This window comes from Hemiscyllium ocellatum, chromosome 1 (genome assembly GCF_020745735.1).
Source record: "Hemiscyllium ocellatum isolate sHemOce1 chromosome 1, sHemOce1.pat.X.cur, whole genome shotgun sequence".
NCBI classification, from domain to species: Eukaryota; Metazoa; Chordata; class Chondrichthyes; order Orectolobiformes; family Hemiscylliidae; genus Hemiscyllium; species Hemiscyllium ocellatum.
Genome location: NC_083401.1, coordinates 163,184,609 through 163,206,304, shown reverse-complemented (window position 1 = coordinate 163,206,304; position 21,696 = coordinate 163,184,609). Strand labels below are relative to the sequence as shown.

The 21,696-nt window shown below is 40.6% G+C and overlaps 1 protein-coding gene across 1 annotated transcript in view; it reads left to right on the top strand.

Moving 5' to 3' along the window:
• Positions 1–21,696, top strand: part of lrba (LPS-responsive vesicle trafficking, beach and anchor containing) — an 866,835-nt gene that overhangs the window by 734,470 nt on the left and 110,669 nt on the right. Inside the window, exon 48 of the mRNA XM_060827381.1 lies at positions 2,822–2,989. Coding sequence (XP_060683364.1) covers positions 2,822–2,989 — 168 coding nt within the window. The remainder of the gene's footprint in view (positions 1–2,821; positions 2,990–21,696) is intronic.

Genomic DNA, 21,696 nt, shown 5'->3' with positions numbered 1-21,696 from the left:
TTCTTGTAAGTCACTCCAACATCTGCATATCGTTCCATAGATATGGGTCCCAAAACTGCTTACAATATACCAAGCATGGTCTGACCGGAACTTTATACAGCCTCAGCAGTAAATTTCTAAACCTGTATGGTAGCCCTCTTGAAATGAGTGGTAACAATGCATTTGCCTTTCTAACTGCCAACTGAACTTGCATATTAACCTTTAAAAGAATTCTGAATTAGGAGTCCCAAGTCCCTTTGTGTTTCAGATTTCCAAAGCCTTTCCTCATTTAGAAAATAGTCTATGCTTCTATTCTTCCTCCCAAAGTGCATAACCTCCCTTTTTCACGCGTTGTATTCCATTGGTCACTTCTTTACCTACTATCCTATCCTGTCCAAATCCTCTAATGTCCCCATTTCCTCAATGTTACCTGTTCATCCACCTATCTTTGTGCCATCTGCAAACTTAGCAACAATGCCATCCGTTCCTATGTCCAGATAATGTGAATAGTTGTGATCCTAACATGGACCCCTGTGGATGTCCACTAGTCAGCAGCTGCTAACCTGAAAAACACCCCTTTATCCCTGCTCATGGTAGTACCTTTCCCCTAACATAAGCCATATAACATCATTCCAATGAGTCGGGCTTAAGGCGCTCCTCAGTATTAATAATTTTAGACCCTTATACTCTTACACAACAAAGACTTAGTCACAGAACATTTCCTTGATGACAAGAATATGATGTTTTGCATCTGCCCAGTACAATTCACCCTTCCCCATTCTTATTTCCTCCTCTGAGACTGGAAGTCTCCATCCTAGAATTCTACTTCTCCTTCAAAGAACTATCTGATTGAAACTGGGACCATATAGACAGCATGCACTGCCTTCTTGTTCCACGGTAATCTTCATTATATCTGCTACAAATCCCAATGAAGATTGTAATATTGACTCATCTAAGTACCTAAGTTCATGTAATATCCTTGCAAATAAATTATAACATTTGATGTATGGTTTCTAATGTTTCCTCAGACTGCATCTGTAAATTTGGGGATTGATGATATGAAATTGTTTAGATTTTACTGTATGAAAATAGTCTGGCAGTAATTTCAGGATAAATTTGTCTCAATACATGTCATTCAAGTTCATTCTTTGAGCAATAGAATTGATTTTATTTGAATATGCTGATTATTTTCTGCATTCTAATTTGGTGTTATATGCTTTAAAATGAACTGTTAGGTGGAACAGTTCACTAGATAAATGTTAGCTGCTATTTTGTTATTTTCTCTGAAGTCACAATTAGCATTTTTTTTGTTGGAACCTTATGGTTTATTGAACTTTATTGCCAGGTTCTAAAACAATTCCTGATGAAGGGCTTATGCCCGAAATGTCGAATTTCCTGTTCCTTGGATGCTGCCTGACCTGCTGCACTTTTCCAGCAACACATTTTCAGCTCTAAAACAATCAGGGCTATAGTTGAATTTGATGGTGTTATTGGATCAGACCAAACACCCTCAAAATATATTAAGATGGTCTAACAATTTCTAATTTTAAAGGCAAGTGCCAAGTGTTGCATTCTAGATGCAATTCAATGAGTCAAACTACCAGATTTGAAGCAAAACACACTTTATTCATACACTATTGTTAAAATATAACAAACGAGAGAAGAAATTGGAATAACTTGAGTCTATTGAAAAACTTAGCAGAATGATAGATTATTTTACTACTATTGTTTAACTGTTCCAATATAGTAACATCCCATGAACATACCCTTGGAAAAAGGCAAATTCAGTAAAGCAGATTGTATGACAGGTATTTCTCCCATCCCAGAAGAAAAACATTAAGAGAAAACTCTGAGGGAGAGAGTAGAAAGGAGAGATGTATAGCAGCTCCCACCTAGCTTCATAACCTAGCAACCGATACAGCTGAAAACTAAAAATCCAGGTTCTCTAGGAGCTTGTCCCTCCCAGTCAGGCTGCTTCTGTTGTTCCAATTTTTAAAAAAAAACAAGGCCTCTCAAGCTGTTTACTTTTATGGGCTTTCACTAGCTCATCATTCTGCTTTAAAACCTCTCCTCAAAAAAAAAGCCTGGGATAAAATACACCTCTTAAAGCCATAGTGTCATCACAGTGGTTATATAGCCTTAAAGTTCTCACTTACTCTCTGGCCAAAATTGATGGTTTTATTTGATAGTTTTGCTGGGAGAGCATATCAAAGTGTGCAAGCCCTATCCAAGCTGAGCAGTAATCCTTAATCTGGCAATACTTTTACTTTGGGCCTGAGACCAGAAACAGGACAGGAAACTGGACTGTCTGATGAATAGCAGCAAGAAAGCCTTTTGGGTTTAGAATTCACCTGAATGTTTGGAGATAGAAGTCCACTTGCCTTCAGACCTGTCTTCAGCTAGCTGTGATGAACCCTTAAACACTTTAAGCAATCACCCAACATTAGCTTATTGATGTTGTGTCCAGATGCCCCATCACTTACAGAAATAGGATACTGGGGGTAAGAGGACTGAGAATGCTCTCTCCCACTTCACTTTCATGACAGATCAGGCCCATGTTCACTTACTGGGAAGCCTGGAATATTTTAAAATATTGAGGCATTGCTTTTAGATTTATCCTCCTCTGCTGTTTTGATTTTTCCACTCAGAGAATAGACATACTCCAATGAGGTCAGGTGACTGGACACCCAAGCTTCAAAGCCACTAACATAATGGGCTGCAATGTATTAGTTGATTGTCTAAATACAACTCAATCAAGGAGTAGATTTTGTAAAATATGTCCTTAGTTTAGAAACTCTATTTCTAATTTGACACTAAAATTACCCCCTGTTGTGATTTGCAGGCTCTGGAGAGTGAGTTTGTTTCCTGCCAGCTTCACCAGTGGATTGACCTGATTTTTGGATATAAGCAGCAGGGGCCTGAGGCTGTTCGAAGCCTCAATGTCTTCTATTACTTGACCTATGAAGGAGCTGTCAATCTGAATTCCATCAGTGACCTGGTACTAAGAGAGGTAAGTTCATGGGAAAACAGAGTGACATAATGCTTGAGCGAATGAACCAGAAGAGTTTTTTTCGCCAGAATTACTAGACACAGCAGAAGCATTAGATATGAAAAAAATTCAACCTTGGTTCAGTCTATCTTTGGTTTGCCAATTTATTCTAAGTAGCTATGAAGCAAGCACAAGAGAAAGTTTACTTGTTCTAAGTATCTCACAGGTGTTTTCACAGATTTGTTTGTTTGATCTACAATTGTATTTAGTGATAGAAAATATTATTCTTGACTTTCACCAATGAGCTTTGGAATGTGTGACTGGCAGATTGGTGAAAACAGGCCTGTAGCTCTGATACAATTTCTGTTAACTGCCCCAGAGACTTAATGATGCATGACAACTGCACCATTACATATCACGCTGCAGCACAGTAAAAAAGAGGGAACCTCTTAGTCATTCAGACTTTGAAATCTTTTTTCCAAATGCAGCTATATATGTTTGATAATTGGAAACATGTTAGAGGGGGAAATAATCTGAATGCACACCAGCCAGGCCCCAGTGGAGCTGATTTGCCTGTGGTTCTGTAAAGCCATTAGTGCACTTGCTGTATGTCAAAAGTTATAAACATTTTAAAGCAGTACTTGTGAATATAATGTCATTGCAGTTGCAAAACACAATTGGAAGTAGCTTTTTTTTTGTTATTTCAGCATCTTTGAATGCTTTCTCCTGCACACTGAGTACTGATAAAAGCATTGGAAATTCTTGATGAACAATGCTTGATTGACTGATACCCCTTTTCTGAAAAAAAAATCCAGTAACAACTCGATATGTATATTTTTGTTCGATATGTATTTTTTAATAGTAAGTGCTGATTGCTTATTTTTAGGGGAAACTAGTTTGAACAAATGAAGGAACTGAGATGCATCCATTAACTCAGGAGTATCTTAGCATAATATATTATTTGAATTGTACATACTAATTTAACTCTCTCAAACTAGCTCAGTAATTCGTACAAGTGAATTCTCTAACAATGCTTCATGTTTCATTGAAAAAATATTATCTTTTAAAATAGACAATGGTGTTCACATTCACAGTGCAAAATTTATGTGTGTCTGAAAATTGTTTTCCCTTAAAAGTTTAAGAACTGTGAAAATGTTTCCCTTGGTTGGAGTATTAATGGTATTGTTGTTTAAGAGATAAGTAGCATGAACTTTTCTGGTTTACTGTTATTTTTGTAATGCTTCAATAATTCATTATTGTTGACCATGTAACATTTAGATGAGTTCACGAAATAATTGACATTCATTTTGAAAACTGACTGAGGAGAGATTTTAAATGAATATTGTTTTATCTTGTATGATTAATACCATTCAATTATTATAATCATACGTGCATTTTCACAGTATCTAATCTTCACATACTTGGGGTTATAGAGACTGAACAAAATTATAAGCAACCTGCCACATTATTGGTACTTATAAAATTTTGTTCAAAGGTGTAACAGAAATACTAACTTGTTTTAATTTAGTGTTTTCACTATCTCAGAAGAAATGCTTTGCAGTCATTGAGGTACTTTTGAAGTGGAGTTATTGTAGTGTAAGAGAAACAAGAAACCAATTTGCATATAACAAGATCGCAAGCAGCAATGAGATAAATGACCAGTTAATCTAATTTAGTGACGTCGGGATTAGTTGGGAGATTAATGCTAGCTAGGCTAAGAAGAATGAACACATATGTTCAGGGATCAACAAAATATTAATCTACATTTGGAATACTATTTTGAAATACTGTTGTCATTTATATGGGCGATGCAGTCAAATGTATATCAACAATTTCAAACTGTTTTGTCAGTGTTTAAGCACAAACTTTTTAAAAGGTCTTTATTCCTCTATCCAAGAGATGCATAGAACTGCCTAACTTTAGACCACAATCTCAATTCCAACCTCAAACATTTTATTTTTAACACAGACAGATACAGCATACCATTAAAAAAAACGTTAGCACATGGAAATAAATAGTTAGCATTAAAACATATCAACTTCTAAGAACAGTGCAAGAATGCCCAATACCTCTGCCTTTTTTCTCCAAGTTGGAACTGGAAATCCAATAAGTGTCCAGCAGGTTCATCAGCATCTGGAAATAAACCAAAATACTTTGAGAGTATATCCTTCATCAGTTTGATATTCTTTCTGAAAATGCAATTCCAAGTACTTCTTCCTTCTTACCTTTTTAAAAATACTATCATTCCTTTTTTTTTCCAACATTGAGAAAGATGCACTGTTGACACTATTAACTAACAGTAATCTCTCCATCTCAGTTTTGAAAGCTGCACTTGTTTAATACTGAAGGACTGATTCGCTTCGTTGACATATCATTGTCGTGTAACGTGAGCTGAAGAGTCTTAGAGTTTATATTTCACTGGATATATAATTTCTTCAGCAATTTAAACTTGATAAACTTATTTCTGGATTTTGCATTAGCCTGAAAGACTGGTAATTTAATGAAGTGATAACTAACAGCCTAACAGCTAATGCTGATAGTTTATGTTGAATACCATGGACCAAGTTACTAGCTGAACTGCATTACACCTCCTCGCTTTTGACAGGATAATTATCCAAATAAAGGGCTAACATGTAGGCTGTGTCCCTCAACAACGTTCAATGGGACAGTGAGTTATCACAAAATATTCATTCATTCTTCACATTCCTATTCCTAGGAGTTATTTCGTGATAAATCAAATTCATGTGCAACTATTGTCTTTCACTGGTGTTCAATTTGTTTGACCTTAAATGCTATTTCAGGCAGGTGGATTGGAGCCAAGACTGAAATCAAGAGAAAGCGTATTGTAGGAAGTGCAGGTCTCTCCTGGGGAAAGAGTGAGGTTGTATAATGAGTTTCCCTGCTATATCCTTTCTTTTCAGTGAGTGCCCTCATTGTATGATGAAACTTTATGAAATGCAGTTCTCAAAATCCAAGTTTTTGAAAGTTAAATCATTTCCTGATAAATTTCAGTTGTCATGAATTCTGTTCTCTCGGGAATGAAGAAAACTTGTTCTGAATTCAAGCTATTCATTGTATACATGTTATCTATGGCCTAATGCAAGAGGACAGTGGCTGTCTTATGTCAAAATGTGTGGCACAGCAGGTTAGGCAACATCAGAGGACTAAGAGAGTCAATGTTTCAGGCATAGGCCCTTCATCAGGAATGTGGTGGGGGTGGGGAAGCTGAGATGAATAGGACAGTGGAGGTGAGGGGAACGTAGTAAACCCACCAACTCTCACAGCTACCTGGATCACCACACTTCCCGTTTTCCCCCCCTCACCCTAGCAAAAACACAATCCCTTACTCCCAATCCTTCCTTCTCCACTGTATCTGATCCCAAACAGAGCAATTCTGGACATCCCAGGTGACCTCCTATTTCAAGGTTCACGATTTCCCCCCTCACATGGTCAACAATGCTCTCCAGCACATCATCTCTACTACCCATACCTCCACCCTTGAACCTCACTCCTCCAACCACAACAAGGAACCCCTAGCCCCCAGTCCTCACCTTCCACTCCACTAATTTCCGGATACAGCACATTATCCTCTGCCATTTCCACCACTTACAATCAAACCATACACTAGAGGTATATTTCCCTCTCCACCCCTATCTGCGTTTCGCAGAGACCATTCCCTCTGTGACTCCCTCGTTACATCCTTATCTCCCACCAACCTCGCTTCCAATCCCGACACCTTCCCCAGCTGCCACAAGAGATGTAAAACCTGTGCCCACACCTCTTCACTTCTACTCCGTCCAATGCCCCAAAGGATCTTTTAACATCCAGCAGAGATTTTCCTGCACCTCCAAACACCTCATCTACTGTGTCTGTTTGCTCTCGGTGTGGTCACCTCTACAGTGGGGGGACAAGATGCCAATTTCCGGAACCTTTCAGGGAATATCTCTGGGAAGCACTCACTAAACAACCCCATCGCCCAGTGGCCGATTACTTCAACTCTCCCACCCACTTCACCAAGGACATGCAAGTCCTGGGCCACCTCCACCTCCAAATCCAAGCCACTTGACAAATGGAGGAATAACGCCTCATCTTCTGCCATGGGACCCTTCAACCACATGGCATCAACTTCGATTTGACGTGTTTCCTAATGTCCCCTCACCCCCGCCCATCCCAGATCCAACCCTCCCAACTCAGCACCACCCTTTTGAACCATCCTACCTGTCCATCTTCCTTCCCACCTATTCTCTGCATCTCCCTTCCAACCTATCACTATCAACCCACACCTGCATCTACCTATCGCCTTCTCAGCCACCTTGCCCTCCACCCCCACCCTCCTGTTTATTTCTCAGCCCTCTCCTCCAACATTCCTGATGAAGGGCTTATGCCTGAAACGTCAACTCTCCTGTTCCTTGGATGCTGCCTGGCCTCTTGTGTTTTCCAGCACCACACTTTTCGACTCTGATCTCCAGCATCTGCAATCTCACTTTCTCCTATTAGCTGTCTTATGCTTAGTGCAGAAAAAGCATATTGTGGAGTCTTCAGATTCAAATGGGTCTGATGTAACTCCTAATTTCCTTGGACAAGCCAGCTTTGATGTAATATTATGGTAGTTCTGTGGTTTGCTATTTATAGAACATAGAACATAGAAAAATACAGCGCAGTACAGGCCCTTCGGCCCTCGATGTTGCGCCGACCGAAGCCTACCTAACCTACACTAGCCCAATAACCTCCAATGCCCGCTTGAATGACCATAAAGGGGGAGAGTCCACCACTGATACTGGCAGGGCATTCCATGAACTCTCAACTTGCTGAGTAAAGAATCTACCCTTAACATCTGTCCTATACCAACCTCCCCTTAATTTAAAGCTGTGTCCCCTAGTAACAGCTGACTCCATACGCGGAAAAAGGTTCTCACTGTCAACCCTATCTAAACCCCTAATCATCTTGTACACCTCTATCAAATCTCCCCTAAACCTTCTTTTCTCCAATGAGAACAGCCCCAAGTGCCTCAGCCTTTCCTCATACGATCTTCCTACCATGCCAGGCAACATCCTGGTAAACCTCCTCTGCACCCGTTCCAGTGCCTCCACATCCTTCCTGTAGTATGGCGACCAAAACTGCACACAGTACTCCAGATGAGGCCGCACCAGAGTCTTATACAACTGCAACATTACCTCAGGACTCTGGAACTCAATTCCTCTACCAATAAAGCCCAGTACGCCATATACCTTCGTCACAGCACTATTTACTTGGGTGGCAACTTTCAGAGATCTGTGTACATGGACACCAAGATCCCTCTGTTCATCCACAAGTAATGTACCATTAGCCCAGTAATCCATCATCTTGTTACTCCTACCAAAGTGAATGACTTCACACTTAGCTACATTGAACTCCATTTGCCACCTTTCTGCCCGGCTCTGCAACTTATCTATATCCCGCTGTAACCTGCCACATCCTTCTTCGCTGTCCACCACTCCACCGACTTTCGTATCATCCGCAAACTTGCTCACCCAGCCTTCAAGCCCCTCCTCCAGGTCATTTATAAAAATGACAAACAGCAATGGTCCCAAAACAGATCCTTGTGGAACACCGCTAGTAACTGCACTCCAAGATGAATCTTTACCATCAACTACTACCCTCTGTCTCCTTCCAGCCAGCCAATTCCTAATCCAAACCTCTAATGCACCCTCAATGCCATACCTCCGTAATTTTTGCAGTAGCCTACCATGGGGTACCTTATCGAACGCCTTACTAAAATCCATATACACCACATCTACTGCTTTACCCTCGTCCACTTCCTTGGTCACCTTCTCAAAGAACTCAATTAGGTTTGTGAGGCACGATCTGCCCTTCACAAAACCATGCTGATTACAGTTGTTTGGCATTGATCTAACTGGTGAATGGCATGCAACCTCTGGTGTCTTCCATTTAATCTTTGATCATGCATTTACATATTGCCAAACATAATGTGCCATGTAATGTTTCACCATAGGCAGTGGTTAGCAGTTCAATGTACTATATAAATGTAACTTATTGTTGTTATCTACACGACATCATGTTCAACAGTTTATGTATTACATGTTTAAACATAAGTAATTTCGTCACTACAAGTGTGCAAATAGTTGGTAGCTACTGTCGTGAATGGCTGTTTATATTTGAGGAATTAGTAATTTCATGGTATCTAGGATAATTTTAGAAACTCCCATTGAAAAATGTACAATATCTGAGACTTTGACTGCCATTTTTTTCTATGCAAGTATTTTGATTTACATTTTACAGCATTGCTTTTTAATTTACTTCAAATACTGTTCCATGGATGCTGTTTTAAATTAGCAAAGCCTGAAAGCCTGTGACTGATCCCTTAAGACCAGCTGTAGTGAAATCTGGTCTGAACAAATGCATTCTCTGTACTTTTCTCTTATTAATCTCAGAATACAGGAGTAATTTGACATTTTGTTAAAGTATGATTTCTTGTATTAAAAGCTGAATGGAAATTTTAATCTGTTCTCTTACAGTTTACATCTGTGATACAACAGTCTCCAATTTACAAAGTTAAGCCTTAAAGTGTGAATTCATAGCCTAGTTCCATAAGATGCACATCCTCATTTATAGTGTTAGCTTTGCCCTCAGTTGACATTTTAATTTTACTTGAAGAGTTGGATTAAATTGGCTAAATTTCTGTTAAATCTAAGATGTAATTAGCTGCTTGAAGAAAAGCTTTGTTTTGAAATGGAAGAACAGTACCAAACAGCATTTTCTCATATTTGATCAGGCAGTTCTGTATTTTTAAAACATTTTATTCTGAAGATGGAGATATTCATAACCTTAGCGCATTATGAAGTGTTTTGACCATATGGACTAAAGTAGTTTAAGAGGAAACCACCAGATTCCCAAAGAGACAAATAACAAATACCTAAATTGCTAATGGTGTGCAATCTCCTGAAAATGAGAATTAAAGAAAAAAAGACTTCCCAAAACTTGTGTAATGTACCTAGAATGTTAATGTTCTTAATCAGGGATGAATTAGGAATCCTTGGGTCCCTGGGCACAATGAATATTTGGGGCTACACCCCACACTCCCCAAAAAAAATCATTAAAATAATTTCTGGTGTTTCTAGCTCTTAGGGTCCACATGAGCCTTTCACATTTCTAGATTAGATTAGATTACTTACAATGTGGAAACAGGCCCTTTGGCCGAACAAGTCCACACCGACCCGCCGAAGCGCAACCCACCCAGACCCATTCCCCTACACTTACCCCTTCACCTAACACTACGGGCAATTTAGCATGGCCAATTCACCTAACCCACACATTTTTGGACTGTGGGAGGAAACCGGAGCACCCGGAGGAAACCCACGCAGACACGAGGAGAATGTGCAAACTCCACACAGTCAGTCGCCTGAGGTGGGAATAGAACCCAGGTCTCTGGCGCTGTGAGGCAGCAGTGCTAACCACTGTGCTACTGTGCCGCCCACAGGTTCCAAGTTCTAGCTCCAAGATGGTGTACTTCTTTGTAGAAAATTAAGAAACGGGTATTAGCATCTCCAGCATCACTTCTCCATCACTCATCATGATGGCAGTGTTTGGTACGCTCATGATTAATATTTATAAATTGATTTTGTTTAGTTGCATGTAAGAAGTAGACTTGGACGATGGATTAATTTGTCCATGTATAAACAAGAGTAGGTTGAACTGGGGTTGCTGTTTGGAAAAGTATATGGTTTGTAATATGTTTCTCTGTAAACAAAAGTTTAGAAACGTGTATAAAATGTTCTGTCCTTCACTCTTGGACTTCCTGGAATAAAAAAATGCCACCTTGGTTTGAAAGTGTCATGATCCCAGTTGATCATAATACTAGACAAGTCAGATGCAAGAATGGTCCTTGATGGACTGTTAGTTTTAAGTCTGCTATTTGGTTGCCATGCTGGTCAATCTCTGACCCTAGTCACATATGTGGCCAATGTACTTTTAATAAAATAATTTAAGTTTATCAGACAAAGGGGGAAACTAATACTACAGAACTTTCAAAGATCTTATCATAAATATAGATGTTTTTCCTCAGCTTTTCGTAGTTCTTGGGTGCTGCAGTGTGTTGTGGCCCTTTTAAATAATGTCCCAATGCAGCTCCATTTGTGGGTGTTAGGATGTTTGCTCCTGCAGTTGAGTATCTGGTCAGTGTGACTGGCATTCCTGTAGATGCTGGCCTGCACCTCTCCATTAGCTTTTTGTTCTACTGTGATGTATAGGAAGTCAGTTATTGTTCTCTTTGGTGAATTTTATATTGGTAAGAATGTTGTTTATGTGCTTGTATGTTTCTTCTATATTGTTGCATTTCATGATGATAAAGATGTCACCCACATAGTGGACCCAAAGCATGGGCTGGATCGAGGGAAGGCTGTTCGTTCTAACCTCTGCATAACTGCTTCTGCTAAGACTTCTGATATTGGTGATCCCATAGGCGTCCTATTGATTTGTTTGTAGGTCGTGTCATTGAGGGTGAAATGGGTTGTGAGGCACAGTTATAGTAGTTTGAGGATGCTATCCTTGCTGATGGAGATGGTGCTGTCAGTTATTTGTGTCCTTGGTTTGTCTAGCAGTGAGGCCAGTGTTTCTTTGGCCAGGATGATGTTTATTGATGTGAATAGATCCTTCATGTCAAAGGAAATCATGACCTCGTCATCCTCTACCTTGGCGTCTTTGGTGTCAGGAATTCCTGTGTCGAGTGGTTGAGTCATCTAGGTATTTCAGTTTGTGTTGCAGTTCCTTTGCTCACCTGTATGGCAGTGTGCCGGGAAGTGGGACTACAAGTCTAAGGAATTTTAAGGACGCCATACCCACAGCCAGTAGAACAGACATCATACGCAGAGTACCCTGAGAGGACTGTGACAAACATTAGGATACGTGAGCACCAGCTAGCCACCAATAAACATGACCAACTATCACTGCTATCCATACACACAGACGAAGAAGGACACCAGTTCGACTGGGATAATACGTCCATCTTGGGACAGGCTAAACAAAGATATGCACGGAATTCCTAGAAGCCTGGCATTCAAACAGGAACTCTATTAACAATATATCTATTTGTATCATTGGTAGTCATAGGTGAGGTGCTGGAAGACTGGAGGTTGGCTAAGGTGATGCTACTGTTTAAGAAAGGTGGTCAGGACAAGCCAGGGAACTATAGACCAATGAATCTGATGTCGGTGGTGGGCAAGTTGTTGGAGGGAATCCTGAGGGACAGGATGTACATGTATTTGGAAAGATGAGAACTGATTATGGATAGTCAACATGGCCTTGTGCATGGGAAGTCATATCTCACAAACTTGACTGAGTTTTTTGAAGAAGTAACAAAAAAGATTGATGAGGGCAGAGCGGTGGACATGATCTATATGGACTTCAGTAAGGCATTCGTCAAGGTTCCCCATGGGAGACTGGTTAGCAAGGTTAGATCTCATGGAATACAGGGAGAACTAGCCATTTGGATACAGAACTGGCTCGAAGGTAGAAGACAGAGGGTGGTGGTAGAAGGTTGTTTTTCGGACTGGAGGCCTGTGACCAGTGGAATGCTACAAGGATCCACTATGTTTCATCATTTATATAAGTGATTTGGATGTGAGCATAAAAGGTATAGTTAGTAAGTTTGCAGATGATACCAACATTGGGGGTGTAGTGGACAGTCAAGAAGGTTATCTCAGATTACAACGGGATCTTGACCAGATGGGCCAATGGGCTGAGAAGTGGCAAGTGGTGTTTAATTTAGATAAATGTGAGGTGCTACATTTTAGGAAAGCAAATCTTAGCAGGACTTATGCACTTAATGGAAGTGTTGCTGAACAAAGAGACCTTGGAGTGCAGGTTCATAGCTCCTTGAAAGTGGAGTCGCAGGTAGATAGGACAGTGAAGAAGGCATTTAGTATACTTTCCTTTATTTGTCAGAGTATTGAGTACAGGAGTTGGGAGGTCATGTTGCGGCTGTACAAGACATTGGTTAAGCCACTGTTGGAATATTGCGTGCAGTTCTGATCTCTTTCATATTGGAAAGATGTTGTGAAACTTGAAAGGGTTCAGAAAAGATTTACAGGGATGTTGCCAGAGTTGGAGGATTTGAGCTTTAGGGAGAGGTTGAATAGGTTGGGGCTGTTTTCCCTGGAGGGTTGGAGGCTGAGGGGTGACCTTATAGAGGTTTACAAAATTATGAGGGGCATGGAAAGAATAATAGACAAAATCTTTTCCCTGAGGTGGGGGAGTCCAGAACCAGAGGGCATAGGTTTAAGGTGAGAGGGGAAAGATATAAAAGAGACCTACTGGGCAACTTTTTTATGCAGAGGGTGGTATGTGTATGAAATGAGCTGCCAGAGGAAGTGGTGGAGGCTGGTACAATTGCAACATTTAGAAAACATCTGAATGGGTATATGAATGGGAAATGTTTGGAGGGATGAAGGCCAGTTGCTGGCAGGTGGGACGAGATTGAGTTGGGATATCTGATTGGCATGGATGAGTTGGACTATGCTGTTCATTTCTATGACTCTATATCGATTTGGACCCCATTTACCAAACTCTCAGAAAAAGAACCCAGAAATGATATCACTTACCACAACAAATCAAGACACATAAATAGCAAGCAGGTCAGAACAGCCTCCGAAGAAACATTGGTCACTGATGATGTTACCTAGCACAGTGACAAAACGTCTGAAAACAAACCTGCCAGCTCAGTGAGCAAACTTACAATCTGAGCATCAACCTGAGCTACAAATCTTCTCTAAAATCTCAAGTACTTAGATACTTTTAGGCTGCTAACCAATCCATTGGTTTCTTATGAATTACACCTGCTTCTGTCCTTTCTTTATCTAGGTTGTAAAAGCTCAAATTAGCAAACACTTCAGCAACATTTTCACCAGGTAGCTGTCTCATCATCTAGCTTGATTCACATGATTTATTGGAAATGCTGTGCACTCACTGATAAAACAAATGGGTTTCTGACCCTTAAAAGTCACCTTCATAGAACTGAAAGTGAAAGCCCATTTACTTCAATTGTAGAATCCAAGTTCCCAAATAACAATAGCATTAGAAATTTGAATTATGTCATCCCCCCCATAAAAAAAACCCGAGAAGATATTTTGAATCTGCTCACTTTTTTTTCATTTAAGTTGACAGCATTAATATATCTACATGAAACACACAAGGATTTCATAACAATCATATTCTGAAGGGAGTCAGTAGCTTTATGATAAAGTCACTTGGATCATATACCAGAACTCCAGGTGAATGTTCTTGGGACGTTGGTTCAAATACCACCACTGCAGATGCCTGTTTGGTCATCCAACATGAACTGAAGGCCAATAGGCTTCACCTGGAGCATCAGAGGCTGAGGGGTGACCTTATAGAAGTTTACAAAATTAAGAGGGGCATGGATAGGATAAATAGGCAAAGTCTTTTCCCTGGGGCGGGGGAGTCCAGAACGAGAGGACATAGGTTTAGGGTGAGAGGGGAAAGATATAAAAGAGACCTACCGGGCAACTTTTTCACACAGAGGGTGGTATGTGTATGAAATAAGCTGCCAGAGAAAGTGGTGGAGGCTGGTACAATTGCAACATTTAAGAGGCATTTGGATAGGTATATGAATAGGAAAGGTTTGGAGGGATATGGGCCGGGTGCTGGCAGGTGGGACTAGATTGGATTGGGATATCTGGTCAGCATGGACGGGTTGGACCGAAAGGTCTGTTTCCATGCGGTACATCTCTATGACCACAGAGCAGGCTCCCTGCACAGCATTTATAGAGCCTGGGGTTGCTATACAAACAGAATCTTAAATTTGTAAATATGATGTCTTAGAGTCATAGAGATATGTAGCACGGAAACAGACTCTTCGACCCTACTTGTCAATGCCGATCCAATAACCTAAGTAATTCTAGTTCTATTTGTTAGCATTTGCCCGCATCCCTCTAATCCCTTCCCATTCACATACCCACCCAGATGCCTTTTAAATGTTGTAATTGTACCAGCCTCCACCACTTTCTCTGGCAACTCATTTGATACATGTACGACCCTCTGCATGAAAAAGTTGCCCCTTCGGCCCGTTTTAAATATTTCCCTTCTCAACCTAAACCTGTGCCCATTAGTTTTAGACTCCCTCACCTTGACTATTTACTCCATCCATGTTCCTCCTGGTTGTATAAGTCTCAATAAGACTGCCCCTCAACCTCCGACGCTCCAGGGAAAATAATGCCAGTCTATTCAGCCTCTCCCTATGCCTCAACTCACCAATTCTGGCAACATGCTTGTAAATCTTTTTTGAACGCTTTCAAGTTTCACAAAATCTTTCCTATACCAGAGAGACCAGAATTCCATGCATTATTCCAAAAGTGGCCTAACCAATGTCCTATATAGCCCCAATATGACTTCCCAACACCTACACTGAATGCACTGACCAATAAAGGCAAGCATACCAAACACCACCTTCACTATCCTACCCACTGCAACTACGCTTTCAATGAACTATGAACCTGCACTCCAAGTTCTTCATTTAGCAACAATCTCCAGGACCTTACCATTAAGTGTATAAGTCCTGCACTGATTTGCCTTTCCAAAATGCATCACTTATCTAAATTAAGCTCATCTGCCACTTCTCAGCCCATTGGCCCATCTGATCAAGATCCTGTTGTACTTTGAGGTAGCCTTCATTGCTGTCTTAAGAAAGAGCAAACTGAAAAAGCTGCATTTGCAATTTGGAATAAATTAGGGGTTGCTTGCTTTAACAGCGTCAATACATTTACGATCAGTAGATGATGGCCACTCAATTCAGCTTCAGTTCATAACACATAAGTCTGGCTTGTTGTATCCAACATTTCTACACTCTATCATGGTGAAGCTAATGTTCCTCCTAATCAATGTCCTCATCTTGTTCCCTGAAATAGTACTGCTATTTCCACAGCTCTTAGAGTCATAGCTCTGTTTCCGTGCTGTATGACTCTTTCAGTCCAACTCGTCCAAGCCGACTATAATCCCAAACTAAACTTGTCCCACTTGCCTGCATTTGGTCTATATCCTTCTAAACCTTTCCTATTCACGTATCATACAGATGCCTTTAAATGATGTAACTGTACCACTTTCTGTGGCAGTTTATTTTATGTAAGAATCACCCTCTACAAAAACATTGCCTCTCAGGTCCCTTTTAAATCCTTCTCCAGTCATCTTAAAATTATACCCCCTAGTTTTGAACTCACCCGAACCTAGGGGAAAGTCCTTTTGCTATTCACCTTATATATAGTGCTCATGATTTTGTCAACCATTTATACTCCAATGAAAAAGTCCCAGTCTCTGCTTATAACTTAAACCCTCCAGTCCCAGCAACATCCTGGTCAATCTTTTTGAACCCACTCTAATTTAATAATATCTGTTCTATAGCAGAGCAATCAGAATGTAAAGAGTACTCCAGAAGTGGCCTCACTAACATTCTGTACAACCTCAACAGGATGTCCCAATTCCTATACTCAGTGATCTAAGCAATGAAGGCAGGCATGCTAAATACCTTCTTAATCATACAGTCTATCTGTGACTCAACTTCAAAGAATTGTGTATCTGAACCCCTAGAGCCAAGTTCTACGACAGTACCCAAGACACTTTTAATTATACAAGTCCTGCCCTTGTTTTACCGAAATGCAATACCTCGCATTTATCTTAGTTAAACTCCATCTGTCACCCCTTGGCCGATTGGCCCAATTGAACAAGATCCCTTTGTAATCTTAGATACTGTTCTTCACTGTTGACTATACCACTAATTTTGGTGTCATCTGTAAACGTACTAACCATGCTTTCTAAATTTGCATGCAATTCATTTATATAAATGACAAACAAAAGTGGCACCAGCACTGTTCACTGTGGAACACCACTGGTCACAAACCTCTAGTCCGAAAAACAATCTTCCACCTTCACTCTGTTTCCTGCCGTTGAGCTAAATTTGTATCCAATTGACAAGCTCACCCTGAATCCTAGTGATCTAATTTTACAAATTAGTCTACCATGTGTAAGCTTATCAAAGACTTTATTTCAGTTCACCTAGACAATGTCTACTGCTGTGCCTTCATCAGTCTTTTTGGTTATGTCGTCAAAACTCCCAACAAGTTTGTGAGAGACAATTCCCTACACATGCAGCTAGCAGGCTATCTGTAATCAGAGCTGAGAAATGTGTTGCTGGAAAAGCACAGCAGGTCAGGCAGCATCCAAGGAGCAGGTGAATCGCATTCCCAATGCCCCTCCCCCAAGTCCCTCCTCCCTACCTTTTATCTTAGCCTGCTTGGCACACCTTCCTCATTCCTGAAGAAGGGCTTATGCCCAAAACGTCGATTCTCCTGCTCCTTGGATGCTGCCTGACCTGCTGCGCTTTTCTAGCAACACATTTTTCAGCTCTGATCTCCAGCATCTGCAGTCCTCACTTTCTCCCAGACTATCCCTAATCAGTCCTTTTCTCATCAAATGCATTTAAATCCCATGTCTCTGAATCCCCTCCAACAACTTCCTCACCACTGATGTCAGACTCCTAGCTCTACAGTTGCCAGGCTTCTCCTTCCAGCCTTTCTTAAATAAATACACAACATTGGCCACCCTCCAGTCCTCTGACACTTCATGTGTGGCTGTAGATGATACAAATATATCCACTAGGGTCCCACAATTTTTTCATGAAGTTCCTACAACATTCTGGGATATTTGATCAGTCCAGAGATTTATCTACTTTTATGTTTTTAAGAGCTCTAGCACTGCTTCCTCTGTAATGTAGACGCTTTAACGACATCGATATTTCTTTCCCAAGTTCTTTGGTCTTCATTTCTTTCTCCATATTAAAAACTGACGTGAAATATTTGTTCAGTATCTCTCCCGTCTCCAGTGATTCCACGCTTAGAGAACCTTGTTGATCTTTAAGGTGCCTTATTCTCATCCTAGTTTTTTTTTGCTCTTAGTGTACTTGTAGCCTCTCTTAGGATTTCCTTAAACTTATCTGCCAAGGCTATCATATATTCTTTCTTTGTCCTCCAATTTGCCTCTTAAGAATGCCTCTATACCCCTTATATTCTTCAAGAGATTCACTTGATCCCAGTTGTCTATGCCTAATGTATAACACCTTCTTATTCTTGACCAGAGCTTAGATATCTTTATTCACCCATTGTTCGCTACTCTTACCAGTCTTACCCCTCACTCTAATAGGAAAATAATGCCTCTGAACTCCCGTTATCTCAGTTTTTAAAGATCCCCATTTGCCAGTTGTCCTTTTACCTACCAACAGTCTACTCCAATTAACTTTTGAAAGTTAAATAAAAACCGAAAGAACTGCAGATACAGGAACTCAGAAATAAAAGCAGAAATTGCTGCTAAAGCTCAGCAGAAGGGTCACTTGACTCAAAACATCAACTCTGATTTCTTTCCAAAGATCTGAGCTTTTCCAAGTTGTGAAAGTTTCTGTCTCAAAATTTGCCTTACTCCAATTAAGAACTTTAACTTTTAAGAAGGCCTTTCGTTTTCCTTAACTATTTAAAAACTAATAGAATTATGATCACTGGTCCCAAAGTACTTCCGCACTAATACTTCATTCTCTTGCCCTGCCTTATTTCCCAATAAAAGGTCAAATTTTGCAGGTAGGTACACCTGCATATTGATAAAGAAAATCTTCTTGAACACATTTAATGAATTTCTTCCCATCCAAGCCTTTATTGCAGACCTGGTAAAGTTTGGAAAATTAAAATTCCCTACTACTACAGGCTATTGTCCTTAGATAATATCAGAGATCTCCCTACATATTTGCTCCTCAATTTCCGTCTGACTATTTGGGGGCCTATAGTACAATCCCATTAAGGTGATCATCTTCTTATTTCTGAGTTCCATCCATATAGCTTCACTGGACGGTCTCTCAGAAATATCTTCGTTAAGTACGGCAATAATGTTTCTCTTCATCGAAAATGCCACTTCTCCTCCTCCTCTTGCCTCCCTTTCTATCTAAACTCTGGAACTTTGAACTGCCAATCCTGTCCCTCCCTCACCCATGTTTCTGTAGTAGCAATGATGCCTTGAGTTCATCTGTCTTACCTGTAAGACTCCTTGCATTGAAATAAATGCAGTTTAATCCTTCACAGTTACCTCATTCACTGCCTTGGTCTTGCCTGCTTTTTCTCATTAACTTCCTTGGTTTTTAAAATTCTGAACCATCTTCACCAATCTTTCTATTCTCACCACAGCTTAGGATCCTCCCACACATCTCCTCTATGAGTTTAAAGAGTCCCGAATAGCACTAGCAAATCTCCATGCCAGGTATCCCTCCAGTTCAGGTGAAACCCATCCCTTTTGAACAGGTCTTTTTTGCCCCAGCAGAGATCCCAATGATCCAAAATCTGAATCGTCCACTACACCATCTCCTCAGCCATTAATTTATCTACCCTGTCTTCTGTTTCTACTCTCAATAATACATGGCACTGGAGGCAACTCCCTTTGGCGTTTTTGCTTTTTAACCTTCTACCTAACTTCTTATATACATTCTGCCTCAACCCTTTCAAGTCATTCTTGCCAATGTGTACGAAACCTTCCAGCTTCTCACTCCTCTTTGACAATATGATGCAACTGCTTTGAGACATCCTTGACCTTGGCACCATTGAGGCAACATACCATCCTGAATTCATGCTCACAGCCACAACACGTGTTCTCCCTGACAGGAGAGTTACTTATAGCAATTACTCTTCTGAACCTTGACAAAGCCCGCTGATCATAAGATTCGTTCTTGGTGTCCAAGATCTGGCTGCCACTTCTGACAGTCACCCATCTATCTGACTAAATCTGCAGTGTAACCACCTCTCTACATCTGTAAACTGTCACACTCTCTGTTTCCTGTATGCTCCTCAGTGACTCTAACTGCCTCTCCAATGGTCCAGATGGTCTGAAAGGAGACAGATCTAAACATACCTCCTGCAGACACAGTTTCCAGGGACAGTCAACTGTTCCCTAATCTCCCACATCCAACAGCTCTTCTTTATTCATTCCTTCCCCTTTGTGCCTGTTCCAGTTGTTCAGAGTACAGCATGCAAAGGTTGTGGCACATTCTGTCTGTAACATACTGCAAGAAACACTCAGACCTGGCCATGCATGGGAGCCTCATCTTGAGGAGGCAATTTTCTGAAGGTTGATGACCCCAGTATCAAGGCTTGGCCTCAGTCAGGAGTTGTAAAATGGAGTTATTGGCCATAGTAGGAGAGGATAGCTCTTACTGTGAGGCATCCAGCTGTAAGACCATAAGATATGGGAGCAAAATTAGGCCATTCAACCTACCATGTCTGCTCCACCATTCAGTCTTGGCTGATATTTTCTCAACCCCATTCTCTTGTCTTCTCCAAATAACCTTTGATCCCCTTACTAATTAAGAACCTATCTGTCTCTGACTTAAATACACTCAATGACTTGGTTTCCACAGCTTTTTGTGACAATGAGTTCCTCAATGAGATTCACTACTCCCTGGCTTCAGAAACTCCTCCTCATCTCAGTCCTGTCGTGTTGTGCCTTCATTCTGAGACTGTGCCTGTGGTTCATAGTCTCTCCTAGTAATGGAAATATCTTCTTTATGTCTACTCTATCCAGTGGTCTCAGTATTCTCTAGGTTTCAATTAGATCCCCCTTATCCTCTAAACTCCATCAAGTACAGATCCAGCGTCCTCAATCGTTCCTCCTAAGATGAGCCCTTCATCTCGCAGATCATTCTTGTAAACTTTCTCTGGAACTCCAGTCCACCATGCAAACCAGCCTTCCCTCCATTGATTCGGTCTATATTTCCTGCTGCCTTGGGAAAGCAGCCAACATCATCAAATACCCTTCCAAACCCGGTTATACTCTCTTCCACCCTCTTCCGTCAGGCAGAAGATACAAAAGTTTGAAAACACATACCAACAGATTCAAGAACAGCTTCTTTCCCACTATCAGACTTTTGAACAGACCTCTCATATACGTAAGTTAATCTTTTTCTGCACCTTCACTGTAGCTGTAACACTATATTCTGCATTCTGTTCTATTACCCTGATGTATTTACATATGGTATAATTTGCCTGGATAGCACAGAAAACAATACTTTTCACTATACCTCAGCATATAACAATAATCAAATCAAATTAAATCAAATCCAAGGCCAGAACATTTTTCCTCAGATATAGGGCCCAAAATTACTCTTAATATTCCAGATGCAGTACAGCCTAAGCAGTACAAACCTGTTTTTGTATTTTCGCCCTCTCAAAATGCATGCTAATATTGCATTTGCCTTCCTAATTGCCAACTGAACCTACATGTTACCCTTAAGAGAATCCTGAACTAGGACTCCTGTAAGTCCTCTTGTGCTTCTCACTTCCAAAGTCTTTCCCTATTTAGAAATGGTCTATATTCTTCCAACCAAAGTACATTACCTTCTACTTTACCCACAGTCCTTGGAATTAAGCAGGAATCTGTAAAGTTATAGGCATTATGGAAGCTTCCACAATACCTCATGCAGATTTCTAAGATATGGTCACAATGATCACAGTTAAATTGGATACTGACCGAATGGAACTCTTTCCTATTAGCAAAATGAATCAAGTTATGATATGGCACTCTAAATGCTACATGCAGTATAAATCACCCTGTACCTGGAAAACTCCAACAAATGACATTGTCCCATGACACCATGACAAAACATTCTCATTCAGTGGTAGCATGGCATCTCCCTCATT